Here is a 14,898-nt window from a genome sequence, read left to right as displayed (position 1 = left end):
AGAACTCTTTAAATCATTGGATATAAGTCTTAAAACTGTACATATTACCTCGCATTTAGTGTGCAATCCTTATTTAATAAATAATTGGCTTATATTTGATAAGTGTTTAGTTATAGGTACTGTCCGGTAATAGGGTCACTTACCTTACGATGGTGCCGTATTAAGCAAGGGCACCATGGCAACCTTAAAATTCGTGATATATATATAAGCATGCAATCTTCCTATATTATATAGTCGTAAGAGTTAGAGCGAGGTTTTGCTCCCCCCAGCTCCTCTCCCCACTCCCCCAGCTTCTTCATATAAAATGTCAATATATTCGTAAAGCCTTATATATTAACTGTTGCAAGTGGTCTAATTTTCACATATAATTTTATTTGACCATAACAAAAAATTTTGTCACAATTATCTTACTTACGATGTTTATTTTAATTACATGCTCTAAAATGTCTTTTTAGGTGCTCTGCTCTTACGTAACCTTTTCCACAATTTTGACAAATATTTTTTTGAACGTTTTTTTCATGATTTTTCAAATGTCTCCGTAAGTGATAATTTCTTTTTAAACTTTTTTCGCATTTAATACACTAAACATTTTTTTCAATGTTTTGGCATTCCTTTGTTTGACGCAAATAGTTTTTCTTGTCTAATATCATAATGCTATACAGATCATACAAAAAATTTTTTTTTGTGAATTTTTTCGTGCAATGACAGACACTCTTGATTTGGAAATTTTGAGTTACATTTGTCACACTGACAAAATTTTGCATCCATAATGGTGTACCTGAAAACATATTACAAAAAACGGATTGCTTATGATTACATAAATCTGGGTACTAGACGGTACTGACATTTGCTTTTATGATAAAAGAGAAAATTTGCAAGAAAGTATAAAAATAGTAATAAACTATAGAATAGTTTTTTTTTACTCTAAAATTTCATTCCAAACAATATTTTTAATTTCAAATTTGTTTTCTGATACCATTTAGATAAAATTTTTTTTTTGGTTTCTACATCTAGACAATGCAACATATAATTGCCCATGAGAAAATAATGGTTTTCGAAGTTATACTCCTAAGGCATTAAAACTTTGACCTTGAGATTTATTGATAGTCATAGAAAAAGCTAAGGTAAATAGAAATTGTTTTCTGTACAATATAAATGGTAGTGAAGAAGAATTGTTTGTTTGTAGTGTTATTCTTGAAATAAAGACTTTACTTCCTTTTTATTCACCTGTGATTATTTCAGCTTCGATATTGTATTTAAATAATTTTGTAATTCGTAATCTTGTACCAGTGCAAAGTCCTCCAGATATGTTTAAGTTTCGTATCAACATAACAATAGCGTTAATTTTTAAATTCAATTTATGTGGAGGAAGACCTTCTTTGATACTATTTAAATATTCTGTAGAGAAATTAATATAAATATTATCGTCTGATTTATCTACTCCTTTGTGATTTGCTTTATCAATACTATAGTACGTTACTAATGTTCCTACCATATTATTTAAAATTTTTTTGTTCAAAAAATTAGTGTATTCATTGTGAGATGTTAATATAGCTTAACTTATAAAAGAATCATCATCATTATTAAAAATTTTAGAACATACATCATTTGTTTTCCATGTCTGAGGAATTATAAAAGTTTTAATTTTGCCTTCTCCTATATCCAGTAGCAATAAAGAAAATTTTTCATTAATTGAGCGTATACTATTTTTTAAATAAAAAATATTAAATAAAGGCCAAAAAATCAAAGAATTTTATGGTTTCTTGAACAATAGTAATTTTGCTTTCGTTTTTTACTACTGGGAAAATTTGACGAAAGTCTCCACCTAAAATTATTATTTTATTTCCAGAAGGTTTATTTCTACAAGATAAATCTTTTAAATTCCTATCAACAATTTCTAACGCTTTTTTCGGTATCATAGAAGCTTCATCCCAAATAATTACTTCTACATTACGTAATTTTTGTTTATCTCGCTCAAACTGGAAGAATACACTTTCCATAGTGCTTAAGTCTAAAGAAAGTCAGAAAGTTCTGTGAGTTGTTATTCCCTTTGAGAGCAGAATAGAAGCAATACCTGTCCAAGCCATTGTAAAAATTTTTTTTTCAATTGATATGAAATAAAAAATCACTGTTTTGTATAAAAAAGTTTTTCCAGATCCACCAGGACCATCGATGGAAAAAATTTTTTTTTCAAATTTTATTATGTTTTGAAAAATTTGACGTTGATCATGACTCAGTTACAAAAACATTTTATAGAATTCATGTTTACAAAATATTCTTTCATCATGGTCAGTATCGATATTTTTTTTTATCGCTTCTGTTGGTTCTGGTAAACTGAAATCTTTACAAGACATACTTTTAGACTTAAAAATTTCGTTTAAACGTAAAAGAGCTTTATGTTAATCATGTTCACAATCTTCAATGAAAAATTTTTTGTATTTGTTCCAAACAATATAACCAAAAAAATTTTCTCATTTTTCAAGGCTTAAAAAAATATTAATACAAACCTTATTTTGAAAAAATTACACTTATAACACAATAAAAAGGGGGGTTGGCGCGCGGAGCGCGCAGGGGAGCGGAGCCCTACTAGTGTATATATATATATATATACATATATATAAGCATGCAATTTGTGCTAAACATTGTCTTGTTTATCATGCATTCGTACAATGCTTGCCAAAACTTTCTTTAAGATACTTAGATTTTTCCTGTTAAATAAAATTATGCTATGGCTTAGATCTTTTATATTTTTCATTTTGTTTTTTTGCTTGAAAAAATTTGTCTGCCGAGGTGCACACAAATAGCTGAAAATCAGCCGAAAAAAGCTACAAGTTTTTTCATGGCTTTTAAAATTACCCGTAAGACCTACACAATAACATAGTATTTTAATCAAGTTTCTGAATAGTTCAGAAAGAAAAACGCCTTGATACTTTAATTATAGAATTGTTAAGTCTTATTTTACCATAGATTTTAACCTGAACGCATTGGCTGAACCTTTAAGATTGTTATACGCGTCGTTAACAGACCAGACGAAAAGAAAAACAAAATACGGGAACGTATAATTCTGAAGTATCTTATTTGGTGCTTTGTATGATTCTTACGTTTATTTCCAAACTGAATCCTTTTTTTATCTGATTAATGTTGTTACTCTGGTAATATAGTATTGTATGGCACTAAATGTAAATACTCCTTGTGTGCACGATATTTCACTATTTTATTTATTTTTTTAAGGAAAAATTTTCTTCTAAATATTTTGTTGTTATTTCTAGCATTACGAACTGGTACCTCACCATTTATGTATTTTCAACTAATTATACACTGAATCACTACTGAAAATTTGTATTTGTTAAGAAAAAAATTAGTGTGAAGATCTGAACCTCTGTACTGCACCTTAAAAAAAAAGACAAAAAAATGTCAGGTAAAGGCTCAAAAAAAAAATAATAAAATTGGTCAAAATAAGTTTTTTGCGTCCAAAGTGAAAACAGTAATTCAAATGAAAAGATGCATAACTCCAAGATGATACGAGCTGCATTTGACCCTAATTCAGTTTCGCTGATTTTTGAGAATCTCTAAAACCGCCATTTTTGACCTTAATTTTGAAATTCAATAACTCGTGTTCCAATGAATATTAAGAGCTGACAAGTTAACAGAAATTTTGAGAAATAACCCTGAACCAGTTTTGGAACTATGTGAAAACATTTTCTAAACGCGATAGTGATCTTCGTGAGTTACTCCACTATCTGATAAATTTTTAAAACCTTAACTTGTTTCCAAACAACCCCTTATATCCCTATTGTAGACGCATACTTAAGAAAATACGAATAAAAGAATATACACCCCACACAATTTTTCTTAACTAACATTGCCCCTCCACATCCCCTGACACGATTTTCGTTGAACCCTCATTGACCCTCTACCACTGCCACCCTCTACCTCTTGAAACTCTGACACATTTTCATAAGAGGACTAATACAAAGCTTGGGTTTTGACAGATAAATATTAATAATTAAATAAAATGACGCTAACTGTTAACATGTTTCTGACATTTTTAACAAAGTACACTTAACATTTTCATTTATCTGCATTAGTAATCTTCTTGTGTAGACATATGTTTAGGAAATCTGTTCGAAAAGTATCGCAAATTTAAAATTTCCGCGAGCTACGTGTATTTAAATAGTCATTTTTTTATGGTGTTACGTTGGTACTCATCCTTTAACTAGCAATTTCCTCGTTAGCGATAACTTACAGTTTCATTGTAAAAATTTCTTTGGTTTCTTGTTAAATAAATAAAGTTGATATCGTTTAATTGAGTTGCGCATCAATCATTATTTCATAATAGTGGAATTGATTAAAGTTGCTCTGGAAATTAGCTCAGTGAGAGAGTTTAACACACGGCTCTAATCCAATGCTGCGCGAGATATGTCGTATAGTGCTCACTAACATCTCGAAGTTTTTTTGAGCTGACAGTCTTAAGCAGCACATATACAACTTAAACTTAACAGCTTCCACTGTCCATAGCTTACTGCTGGAGCATGCCAATATTCAGCATCGATGACAACCATAATTAAATAATGCAATTAATCTATATATGTTGAAATGAATTTTTTCAAAATGTATGTATGCAATTCAGATTTCATTTTTAGATGATTCTTACGTATGAAATATGTTTCTGGTCAAAAAACCTAAGTTATATAAAAAACCTATTTGTTATACAAAAAATTATTCAAAGAATTTTTTTACACCTCTATCAAATAAAAGACAGGCTGGTATTTAGCGTTTAGAAGGAGATATATATATATATTAATTAATGTATATGTTAATGTATTGTTAGAATTTGTACAAAAACATATCATGTTTGCGTTCCGTCGAGTATCCCCCATCAGTTCGTGGTCACATGCATTTTCTTGAATTTATTTGAGGGAATTTAATGTCTCCAATGTTTAAGTAAAGAGTTTTTTGTAAACAAAGAAAAAGATGTATGCAGTTGTTTTTAAAACTAATCATTCTTTACTATTTGTTTAAATTGAATTTAAGCTCCTAATTTTTTGTATTTCACTTGATATCTACTTAATGGCAAATAATTTAATGATTTTGTAAATATGCTTTGTCAAAAAATGTTTTGATTATATTTTAGTTAAACATAAATTTATTAAAATAATATATATCTTGACTACATATTTCTATATTTTCATGTTTTAGCCACGGCTCTTTCCAACACTAATGCTGCTGCTTTACAAGCTAGCCTTGCTAGTGGCTTAGGAGCTAATCTAGCAACAACATCTCTTCTTAATACGTCTTTATCAAATGAACTAGCCTCCAATTTTGGTCCAAGTGCAGCTAGCTTAGCAAACCTCCAAGCATCTCTCGTTAATGCACAATCTAATAATAGTTTGTTATCTAGAGGACTATCCAAGCTTGATACTGAACCGGCTTTCGGAGGTAATATAGCATTTGGAAATTCTACTTTCAGTAGTAGCAGAGACTTTGATAGCAGCTTTAACAGAAATGATCCAGAGCGTGTCACAATTGGTGGAACATTCTCAACCAATCCACCTCAGCTCAGCGTGAATCGACAAAATAGTAACGGATCCCGCCAAATTTCTGATACAATTCTCATAGGAAATGTAAGTTATCCATCATTTTGATTACTGTTTTGATCATTACTACATATTAATAATAATTGTTCTCAATTTGATTTGATAAAAATTTGATAAAGATTTGATAAAAATACTCAATTTGATGTACATGATAAAAACTGTTCATAATATCTTAACTTGTCTCTTTTCTCACACTTCTCTGTTGAAGTTTTTTAGTACTAAAAACTCGTTATGACTCAATTTCCATCAAACTAAGTGTAGCAAACGAAACGTAGCACTGGTACCATCAAATACTTAGTTTTACTTTAGACACCTTTAAAACTAAGTCGGGTTTCCATTTTTTTATCAAATTATGTAGCTACCTTGCCTAGTCTTAAAAGTATCCTTGGTAGAATAAGGTATTTAACGCAGATATTACGGTACTTCTGCTACACATTGGTTACTGAATACAGCTTCTTTTAATTTATTAGTAAAGCTTATTTAAAACCCTCATACCCTCATTTATTGATCTAGTAGTGCGGGAGTGAGGACTATTTAATAGAAAGACAAAGCCTTGGTAACTGCAGTGGAGCATGCCTTACTATTTACTTCAGATTAACATAATTGAATAAAAAAAAAAAAAAAAAGAAAAAAAATGAACATTTTTGTCGCTTTGCTTCATGTATATTGATTTACTCAAGCTTCTTTTATCATATCATCTAGTTTGACTGACAAATATGTGCGATGAAGTTAGAATAACAAAAATAAAACAGAACATCTCAAAATGCTTATCTCAAAAGTTCTGTAATGTCTTTAAATTTTAGTTCTTAAAATTATACAGAACGTGAGTTATTAAGTATTTAAAAAATGACTCAAAATGGCAGTTTTTTTAAGATTTGCGAAAAAACGGCTCAACTGATTAAAACTCAACACGGCTCATTTTGTTTGTATTATAATTGCGCATCTTTTTTCCAAACCCCCTTTTTTGTAAGATTCTTCGGTTGTCTTCTAGACGCGAAAACCATGTTTTGGCCATTTTTGCCATTTTTTGGGGGCTTTTGCTGACATCTCTACTTGTTAAATTCTACGTCGATTTGTTACCATGTATTTGATTTACTACCATATTTTTTTTCGAGTTGGTCAGAATTTTGTAAATATCGATAAGATTTTAAGCTAATTCTACCATACTAGATTGACACCTCTAGCAAATGGTGGCGAGCTTGCTCGCTAATGCTGTGAGATACGATGGTTTCCCTGCTGGCTCCACCCTAAAGTAATGCTAACGCGATTCCAGAGCGGAACTAAAGCCACGCGGCATGGGGGGTTTTAAGTGGGTACGAGTAGTGTAATAAAAAAATCCACCGAGTCCTACACTACCACTGCCTCTGCGAAGTTTCTCAATGCATTTCTCTTTCTTCCAAAAAAAAAGAGTACATTAATTATATTTGAATTACATTGTATTAATTTTATAGCTATTTATTTTTGCCACAAGGTGATCATCTTCTTTAGCAACGCTACATCCTGCCTGCTATGAACTTAAAAAGTACATATAGCAAATATTACACTGTTAGCAGCACTGCTTACTTTCAGGCTCAAATAATGTATCTCTCTTTCTCTCTCTCTCTCTCTCTCTCTCTCTCTCTCTCTCTCTCTCTCATGACCTTATAGGTCACTTATTCTTTTTTACGCACAGTTGCATCAAACTAATCGAGTAATAATGACAATAACAGCAGAAGACTTTGTGTACAATGGTGTAAATAACCAACAACCATAGTTATTTAATTAATACATAGCCAACATTACATAACTAAGCAGTATTGAGAGTATATGTTGTAATAGTGGCGTAAATAGCTCCTTGCAATTCCTAAGCCACGGGGGGGAGGAGCTTACATGTTAGAAGTGCAAAGCGTAAAGAGGGTACACAACCGATCGGGCTGTGCATTCTTTTTGAACAAGCAGAGAAAAGTTTGACTCATTAAGATTTTCATTAGATAAAGGCTTCCCGACACGTATCTACAACTTGAACATAACACACCTACAGCGGTTTTCAAGCAAGAACTATAGAACAGCCAAAAAATGCTGAAAAGCTGTAATTATAACTTCAACTTGGTCATAAATGACTAGGTATAGGATATTATAGCGTACAAAACTTTTCATGTCATTTTTATTAAAGCTTGTAAATTTTTTTGTTTGACTTTACCAAGATGGAGTACACAGTAAAAAATCCTTTAGTGAATTTACTACTCCTTTTTTAAAAAATTACAATGCCCTGCGACGTAAAAATGCTGAAGCCTAGTATTCTAACTAAATTTGTATTGAGTATACTTTTAATTTGTCGTAAATGTACTACTACTGTGTGATTTTACTATCCTCAGCATAGGAAATAATCCGACCTTTGCTGGACGTAGAAATTTTACGATGCGTAATAGCAGAAAAAATTACTATCGACTGAGTAAAATCACTATCGATTTCAAAGCTATAATACGATTTGTATAGTAAGTGAACTATTCGCGTAGTAACTGTAGTAAGGCAAAAGCAAAGTGACTTTTATATATACACATACATGTGTATAGAAATTCGGACGTTTGGCGCAAGACAAATGTTAAAATTGTGTTAAAAATGTTAAAATGTTAAAGCATTGGTGAAATGTTAAAATTAAAGAACCATGGTTTTAATCTAGGTTTGTGAAATAATTTGTAGTACCAACTGCCTTTAGTTTCAAACATACCTAACAAGCTCGACTTATTATACTTTTGACACATATTTCTAAATCTAGTGATAAGATCAGTGGCAGGGATTTCAACATTGAGGGGAGGCCCATTATCCGCTGCTAATTTGGCTAATTTATCAACTTTTTCATTTCCTACTATACCCAAATGGGTAGGAATCCAAACTAAACGAAAATTCCTATTACGTTCTTGAGCCTCGTAAATTTTTTGTTTCAATCGAGAGACTAAAGGAGATTCGTATTTGAGACCTTAAATCGCTTTCAGAGAGTTTAAAACACTAAGAGAGTCCGTGAAGATTTCAAAAGAAAGGTCACTTCTAGCAATAACAAATTCGAGGGCTTTTATTAGCGCTGAACATTCTGCTGAGAATATCGAAGAGTCATCCGGGATGTTATGCGAAGACTTAAAGTCATGAAGCTTAGACCAGGTAGCGAAGCCTACTTTGCTCTGGCCGTTAGATATAATCTTTGAGCCATCAGTGAAAATAAAAAACGAGTTGTTATCCGGAGTGAGATCGTTAAATACCGAATTTGGGTTAGCTGCTGATTTAATATCGATACCAGAAGATGTATCTGGGTTATAAGAAAAGAAATTAAGAAAAAAAAGGACAGAAAATTTGGGGAATATATTGCTTTGAATAAAAAGGCCTTCTAGGTGCCATATTTCTCCATAACACTCAAGAATTAAGGATTTTTGAAATTTATGTGAACAAGTGCTTTGTTCCGAGACATTATATAAGGTTTCTACCTTTTGAAGGGTTCTGCTGTGTTTAAAGGATAGAAGTTTAAGTAAAAAGACCAATCCCAGGTACTTAAATCTGTGTTGCAGCAGAGGGACCTTTGATTCGTCTGTAAGAACGCTGATCAGTGTGCTCTTTCTGTAGCCCATGGCCAACCTAATTGCTTTGTTCTGTATTACTTGCAGCCTATTGAGATAAGTTTTAGAGCATGGAGAAATCAAAAAGTCACAATATTCGATCCATACAACATTAGAAGAGTCTTAGGATCTCCTCCCCACCAAGTGCGACGTAGACAACCAAGGATGCTAAGAGGAAATCTACTTTTAGCCTCTAGGTATTCAACCTGTTTGTGCCACTTTAAATGTTTATCTAGGTACATACCTAAAAATTTGACGTAGTCTGAAGGAAATATAGGTGTGTTGAAGAGTTTGATAGAGAGATGGTCTATTTTAAACCTACTTTTACTAAAAACCATTAAGAAGCATTTGCTTGGTTCTAGCTGTAATCCTCTTCCTGAGAAGAATCCTTCCGTTTTACCTGCCTCTGTGTCCATAAGGTTAAACGCGTCATGTACAGATTTCAGCGATGTATATACGACTTCGTCATCTGCAAATCTTAGAAGTGATACCTTTTATCTTTAATCCTACTAATAAAGTGTTCCCTTCGCAGTGTCAACACATATCACCCCTAACTCAAGCTCGGTACCTCCCAAAGAAAAATCGATAATATCAAAAACTAGATTGTTTTTAACGAAGAAAACTATACCTCCACCTCTTTCCTTAGTTTTCCTATCAAATCTGATACTGTTGAAACCCTTTAGGTTGAACTTCTCACCCGGGCTAAGCCAGGATTCTACCACTGTGATAATATCATAATTCTGTGCCAAGAGATTAAAGTCGAGCTTGTTCCTTACATTTCTGGCATTCCATTGAAGTATGTCCATGCTAATTATGTTAAGAAAGCCTAAAACAGTATAAAATTTTGACTTAAGATTACAACTTACATAATATGTAATAAATATTATAAAATAAAACAAGTGATTATATTTACATTATAAAATAATTTAGTTATCTTATAGTATTTAGTATTTCCCTTCGAGATACTTTCTGAGTTTTTCTTGCACAACGTGGAGCCTGGAATCGACAGCTTTGCCCTTCTCAAGATCGGTTCCTTTGTTTTTGGTCTTCTTCTTATTCTGGTTAGAGTTGTCTTGTTGTGTGTTGACATTATTGAGGCTGTTGTTGCAGCTGTTGGAGTTTGCGTTGGTGTCCAGATTTTTGGATTTAAGTAGCTGGCTAAGACCTGCCAGGGTGTCTGCCGCATCCATAGTGTCTTTCTCTTCGTTAAGGTCGTCCGTGAAAATCTCATCTTCAGTGAAACTAGTCTGGGTGCCAGTTTTAATTGAGTGTCCGGATATGCCAGGGCAAATTTGATTTTTAGACGCAAAAGCGTTGAAAGCATTTAAATTTGTTAGTTTAGCCTTGTAGTCTTGGTCCACCTTGTTTAGATTAACAATGTTGGGTGTTGGCGCTGTTTGCTTATTTTGGATGGATTGTTTCGTTGGAGTTGGTGGTTAATGATTTACCGCTGTTGACGAGTGAGGTGCTTTGTTGAGGTTAATTGCATTGCTGAAAGATTTATGGGAAACCACAGTACCGTAAATCTCAGCTAAAGCCTTTTCTTTTAATACTGGAAAGTCTACAGCACTTCTGTGAAAGTTACCATAGGTTGCCTTAACCTTTGTTCTGGCTTCTCTATAGGGCAAGTTGTCATAGGCCATTAAAACCTGGATCGCTTTTTGGTCCTTGTGTTCTTTGCATTCTTGGATATCCGTGCACTTGTGAGGGGCATTACAGTGCATGCACCAGGGAGTGACTCCCGTGCACTGCATACCTTCATGTTTAGGCTTACTACGCATGATACAAGCTTCTTTCCCTTTGAAACGAGAGCTGGTGTGTCCATAATGTAAGCATTTGTAGCATAACATAGGGTTACGTACGTAGGGGTAAACAGTAGCTGATATGCCCCACAGATGTACACGTTCAGGCAATGATTCACTTTTAAAGGAGAGTACCACTGTTTCGCTTGGGATCCATTTGTCAGAATCACCCTTGGCAAATCTGTTACGTCTGTTCATCCTTTTGACTTCAGCAATCTTTACACTACAGGTCATGTGATGTTTGATATCCTCTTCAGGGATGTCCACTGGAATACTTTTGATGATGCCTCTCCTCACCTGTTTATAGAATGAGAGAAAAGCCGACCATTCAAGGCGATCCAGGAAGTCACTGTCCAACAACAACTTATTGGCCTCTTTGATTTCTCAAACATTACTTCAACTTGGCTCGTTCCTCTTTCCTTGATATCAGTAAAACTAAAGTGACTGTAGAGAGCACTGGCCACCTTGAATCTGTTGAGTTTTGTGTTACCTTGGTACTTTTCGTTATATTTAATCCAGACTCCATAAGGTCTTGAGTTTGATGGCAGGAACAAAGGGACATTTTTAGAGTTTGTATTCTGTGAGTCATTTATTTGCGTGTTGGTAGAAGAATCATACTGAGTAGTGGATCTGGCACTTTTTTTGCTTGGGTGGTGAGTTGATGTTGTTTTTACATCCAGCGTTCTTTTCTTGCTGAACTCACTTGCATTTTCTCCAGTGAAGTTGTTCCAATCCATATCAGAATGGTCCAGTGGGGGCTGGTGAACCCCTTGATTCCCAGTCCCCAACCCATCCTTGCTATTCCGCATATTGCTACACCTCCTGGAGCCGGGGGTGTGCAACTTGAAGCGTGTCCCAAAAGTGAGGTTAGTTATGAGTTTCCGTTACAGTAACACTCACTGGGTATTCTAAGTACCTTATCTAGTGGGCTAGGCCATGATGCCAGTTTCACTTTGTATCAGGACGAAACGAAAGGATGACGTCGTTGACGAGTTCCCTGACTCCAGCAGCAGGAAAAGTTCACCTTCGTAACTTGTTTTCGAGTACTTGTATGTCAAAAAAAAAAAAAAGTAAAAAAAAGAAAAGTCGGTCACCGTAGTAAATTTACTACGATTGAAGTAACGCCATCTACACGCTTTGCATGTTTACTACGTCTTTAGCACTTTTACAATCGCAATAGTAAAAAAACTTTTTTAAGTGTAGCAACTTTTTCACTCGGTAGATTTTACAATGTACGAGGTAAATTTACTACTACAGTAGTACTTTAACTTCTGCTATTGTATATATATATATATATATATATACTATGCTGGGCATAGGTGGGATTATTTCCTATGCTGAGCGTAGTAATTTTACCATGGGATTTTTTACGGTGTAAATTAAAGAATACTAGCACTATTAATTTACAAGAACCATAAGAAATGATTTGAAAAAAATTATGAACTATTGGTCTTCAAGATTTTACGTGATATCAAAAATAATTTTACTTGTGTGCTCAGTAGCCTCTTAGCTAGTATACTGATTTAAAATTAAAAAAAATAAAAAAATCGTTACGAAATAAAATGAGTCACTTTATTTAATACTACATCTGCTTTTTTAATTTAAAATTCCGAAGCACATCAATCTCGTTGCCAAGCTTTTACAGCATAAAAAAATCATGTTAGCTGAGGCAGTGATACATCTCAAAAATACATTAAAAAATTTAAAGACTTGCGATTTCATTGTAAAGAATTTATTAACGAAGTAAAAGCCATTGCAGTAACATGGCAACTGGATCCTGTTTAGGAATAAAAGAAAAATCGAAGAATCAAACAACTTCATAAAGAACTGGCTATTAACTTAATGTTTTTCAGCTCGGGGGAAAGTTCAAAATTAAACTTTATTATAAATTTAATAATTTATTTTGACCACAGTATAAAATAAGATACATAAAATAATGGCGAAAAATGTTGTACCTGTAATCCTGCAGGGATAAATGTAATTATCTATTCACAAGCTAATATAAATCTACTCATGCTGTTTCAAGTCTTAATGTCATTACGAACTGTAACTTATCATTAAAATTCTAAGTAGAGCATGTAACAAAAATATATCTGTTTTATAGTATTAACAGAAAATCTATGTAACATATAGGAATCCATTTAATTTATAACAGGTAAATGAAATTTATGCATGAAATACTTGAAATAATATTGAAAGATTTATGAAACAACTTCAGTTTTTATCCATTATTCAAATTCAATACTAGTTTCGTTTTTTTGAAGTATGCATTAATTTCATATTACTTGGTAATTCGTTAAAGAGCTATATTGCAGTAATATAGAAGTTTTTGTTACTTACAGTTTTGTGTAACTTTGGTAATTGTAGTATTTTTTGGGAGTAATTCTATGAGAGTTGAAGTAATTCATAATTGATTCTCTGTAATATAAGCGCAAGAATTCGAATGCAAAACTTTGTTTTATAATTGGAGGATTATTTTGTATGGACTTATTTTTATAAAATTTTCAATACTTTTTGTTTGAATTTATGCAAAGTGTCTACTATATTGTTGTATGCACTACCGCATGCATTAACTCTATAATTCTGCCAACTTGTTTAATGCCTAATTTTATGCTAAACTTCACATTAATTTAATAATAATAATGCCCTAACGTTTTAATATGTTTGTGACGGAACGAAGCATTGATATGTCTTTCTTGTTTGGTTTTTATTTAGATAAGTCCAAAGTTAGAATTACATAATTTGATTCCGTTTATGTACGAGTACATAGCAGTATAATACTACGAGTGTCGCACAAAAAGTCAATTGTGCCTAAAATAAAAAGAAAACTTTTTGCAAGATGAACGATTCAAGAGCACAATTAGTTGCCACTATATTATATATATAATCTTCAAAAATGTCTCAAAATATTAAGGGGGCTCCATACCTCTAAATAGCATACAATTTGTATAAATTTATACAGTCGCCTGATTTAATATAACAATAAACAAGTCCAACATAGAAAAAAAGAACTTGATAAAATAAAATAAAGTTCTATAAATTTTATGATTTCAAGAAAGCTTGTAGTGAACGATTGCATCTTTGTCATTACGCATAAAATAATTTTCAAAACACACAAGAAGCTTTAAAAAAATCAAAAATTGATGCAAAATTTATAAAATTCCTGTTTTTTAAAAAAAATCTAGAACCACACGCAAGTACAAAATTCTAAAATTTAGTATTGTATTTTAACAGACAGCAATAATAATCATTAAAAATTCAGTACTATGTCAAAGGTAGAAAGGCACTTTACTGAATTACATTAAACTTACTTGACCTCTGATTTTAGTGCAAAGTATATTTTACAAGATAAGTGCTATTCTTCTTATTTTATTTCAAAATTTTCATTCTCTCTTGCAGAGATCTTTTAAATTCTTAAAAAAATCTTTTCGAAATTTTTTCTTGCAGTAACTTATTTATGGTATTTTAAGTATTATAAGTGTAAGTGATGATTTTTAGCATGCTGTGTAAGTGATTAATATTACAATTAAATTCGAGGTGATCTTTTACTATGCCAATAACCATAGCACTCATATGCACAGTAACACAGAATTGCAGAGTCTAAAAAAAAGTGCTATAATTGTGACGTAGCATATTTGTACTATGTGTTTTAGTGTTACGGTATTCATCCATAACAATCGTTAATTAATCAGCATTGTATTATAATATAAAATTAAACGGTTTCTCACTTCTTATAATTAAATAAAATGTATCATACTCTACCATACTGTAAGTATGTGCAAATTATAGGTATACATACAATCTTCGTAACTAGATAATAAAACAAGAGCTTTAAATTGATTACTAATAAATATTCAAAATCATCTTAGCTTTTTTCAAATTAGATTAATAATAATATGCATTGTTACTCTTGTC

General features: G+C 32.2%; 1 protein-coding gene across 3 annotated transcripts in view; it reads left to right on the top strand.

The window, feature by feature from the left end:
• rump (heterogeneous nuclear ribonucleoprotein rumpelstiltskin) overlaps positions 1–14,898 on the top strand; it is a 142,665-nt gene that overhangs the window by 36,113 nt on the left and 91,654 nt on the right. For all 3 annotated transcript variants that reach the window (XM_089594198.1, XM_089594197.1, XM_014349602.2), the window contains one exon: positions 5,200–5,624. In XM_089594198.1, coding sequence (XP_089450324.1) covers positions 5,200–5,624 — 425 coding nt within the window. The remainder of the gene's footprint in view (positions 1–5,199; positions 5,625–14,898) is intronic.

This window comes from Copidosoma floridanum, unplaced genomic scaffold (assembly GCF_036245765.1).
Source record: "Copidosoma floridanum isolate Cflo_tuat_1 unplaced genomic scaffold, Cflo_Japanese_pri ptg000021l, whole genome shotgun sequence".
Taxonomy (NCBI): Eukaryota; Metazoa; Arthropoda; class Insecta; order Hymenoptera; family Encyrtidae; genus Copidosoma; species Copidosoma floridanum.
Note: the sequence above shows the minus strand (reverse complement) of the source record. Positions and strands in the feature narration are given on the sequence as shown.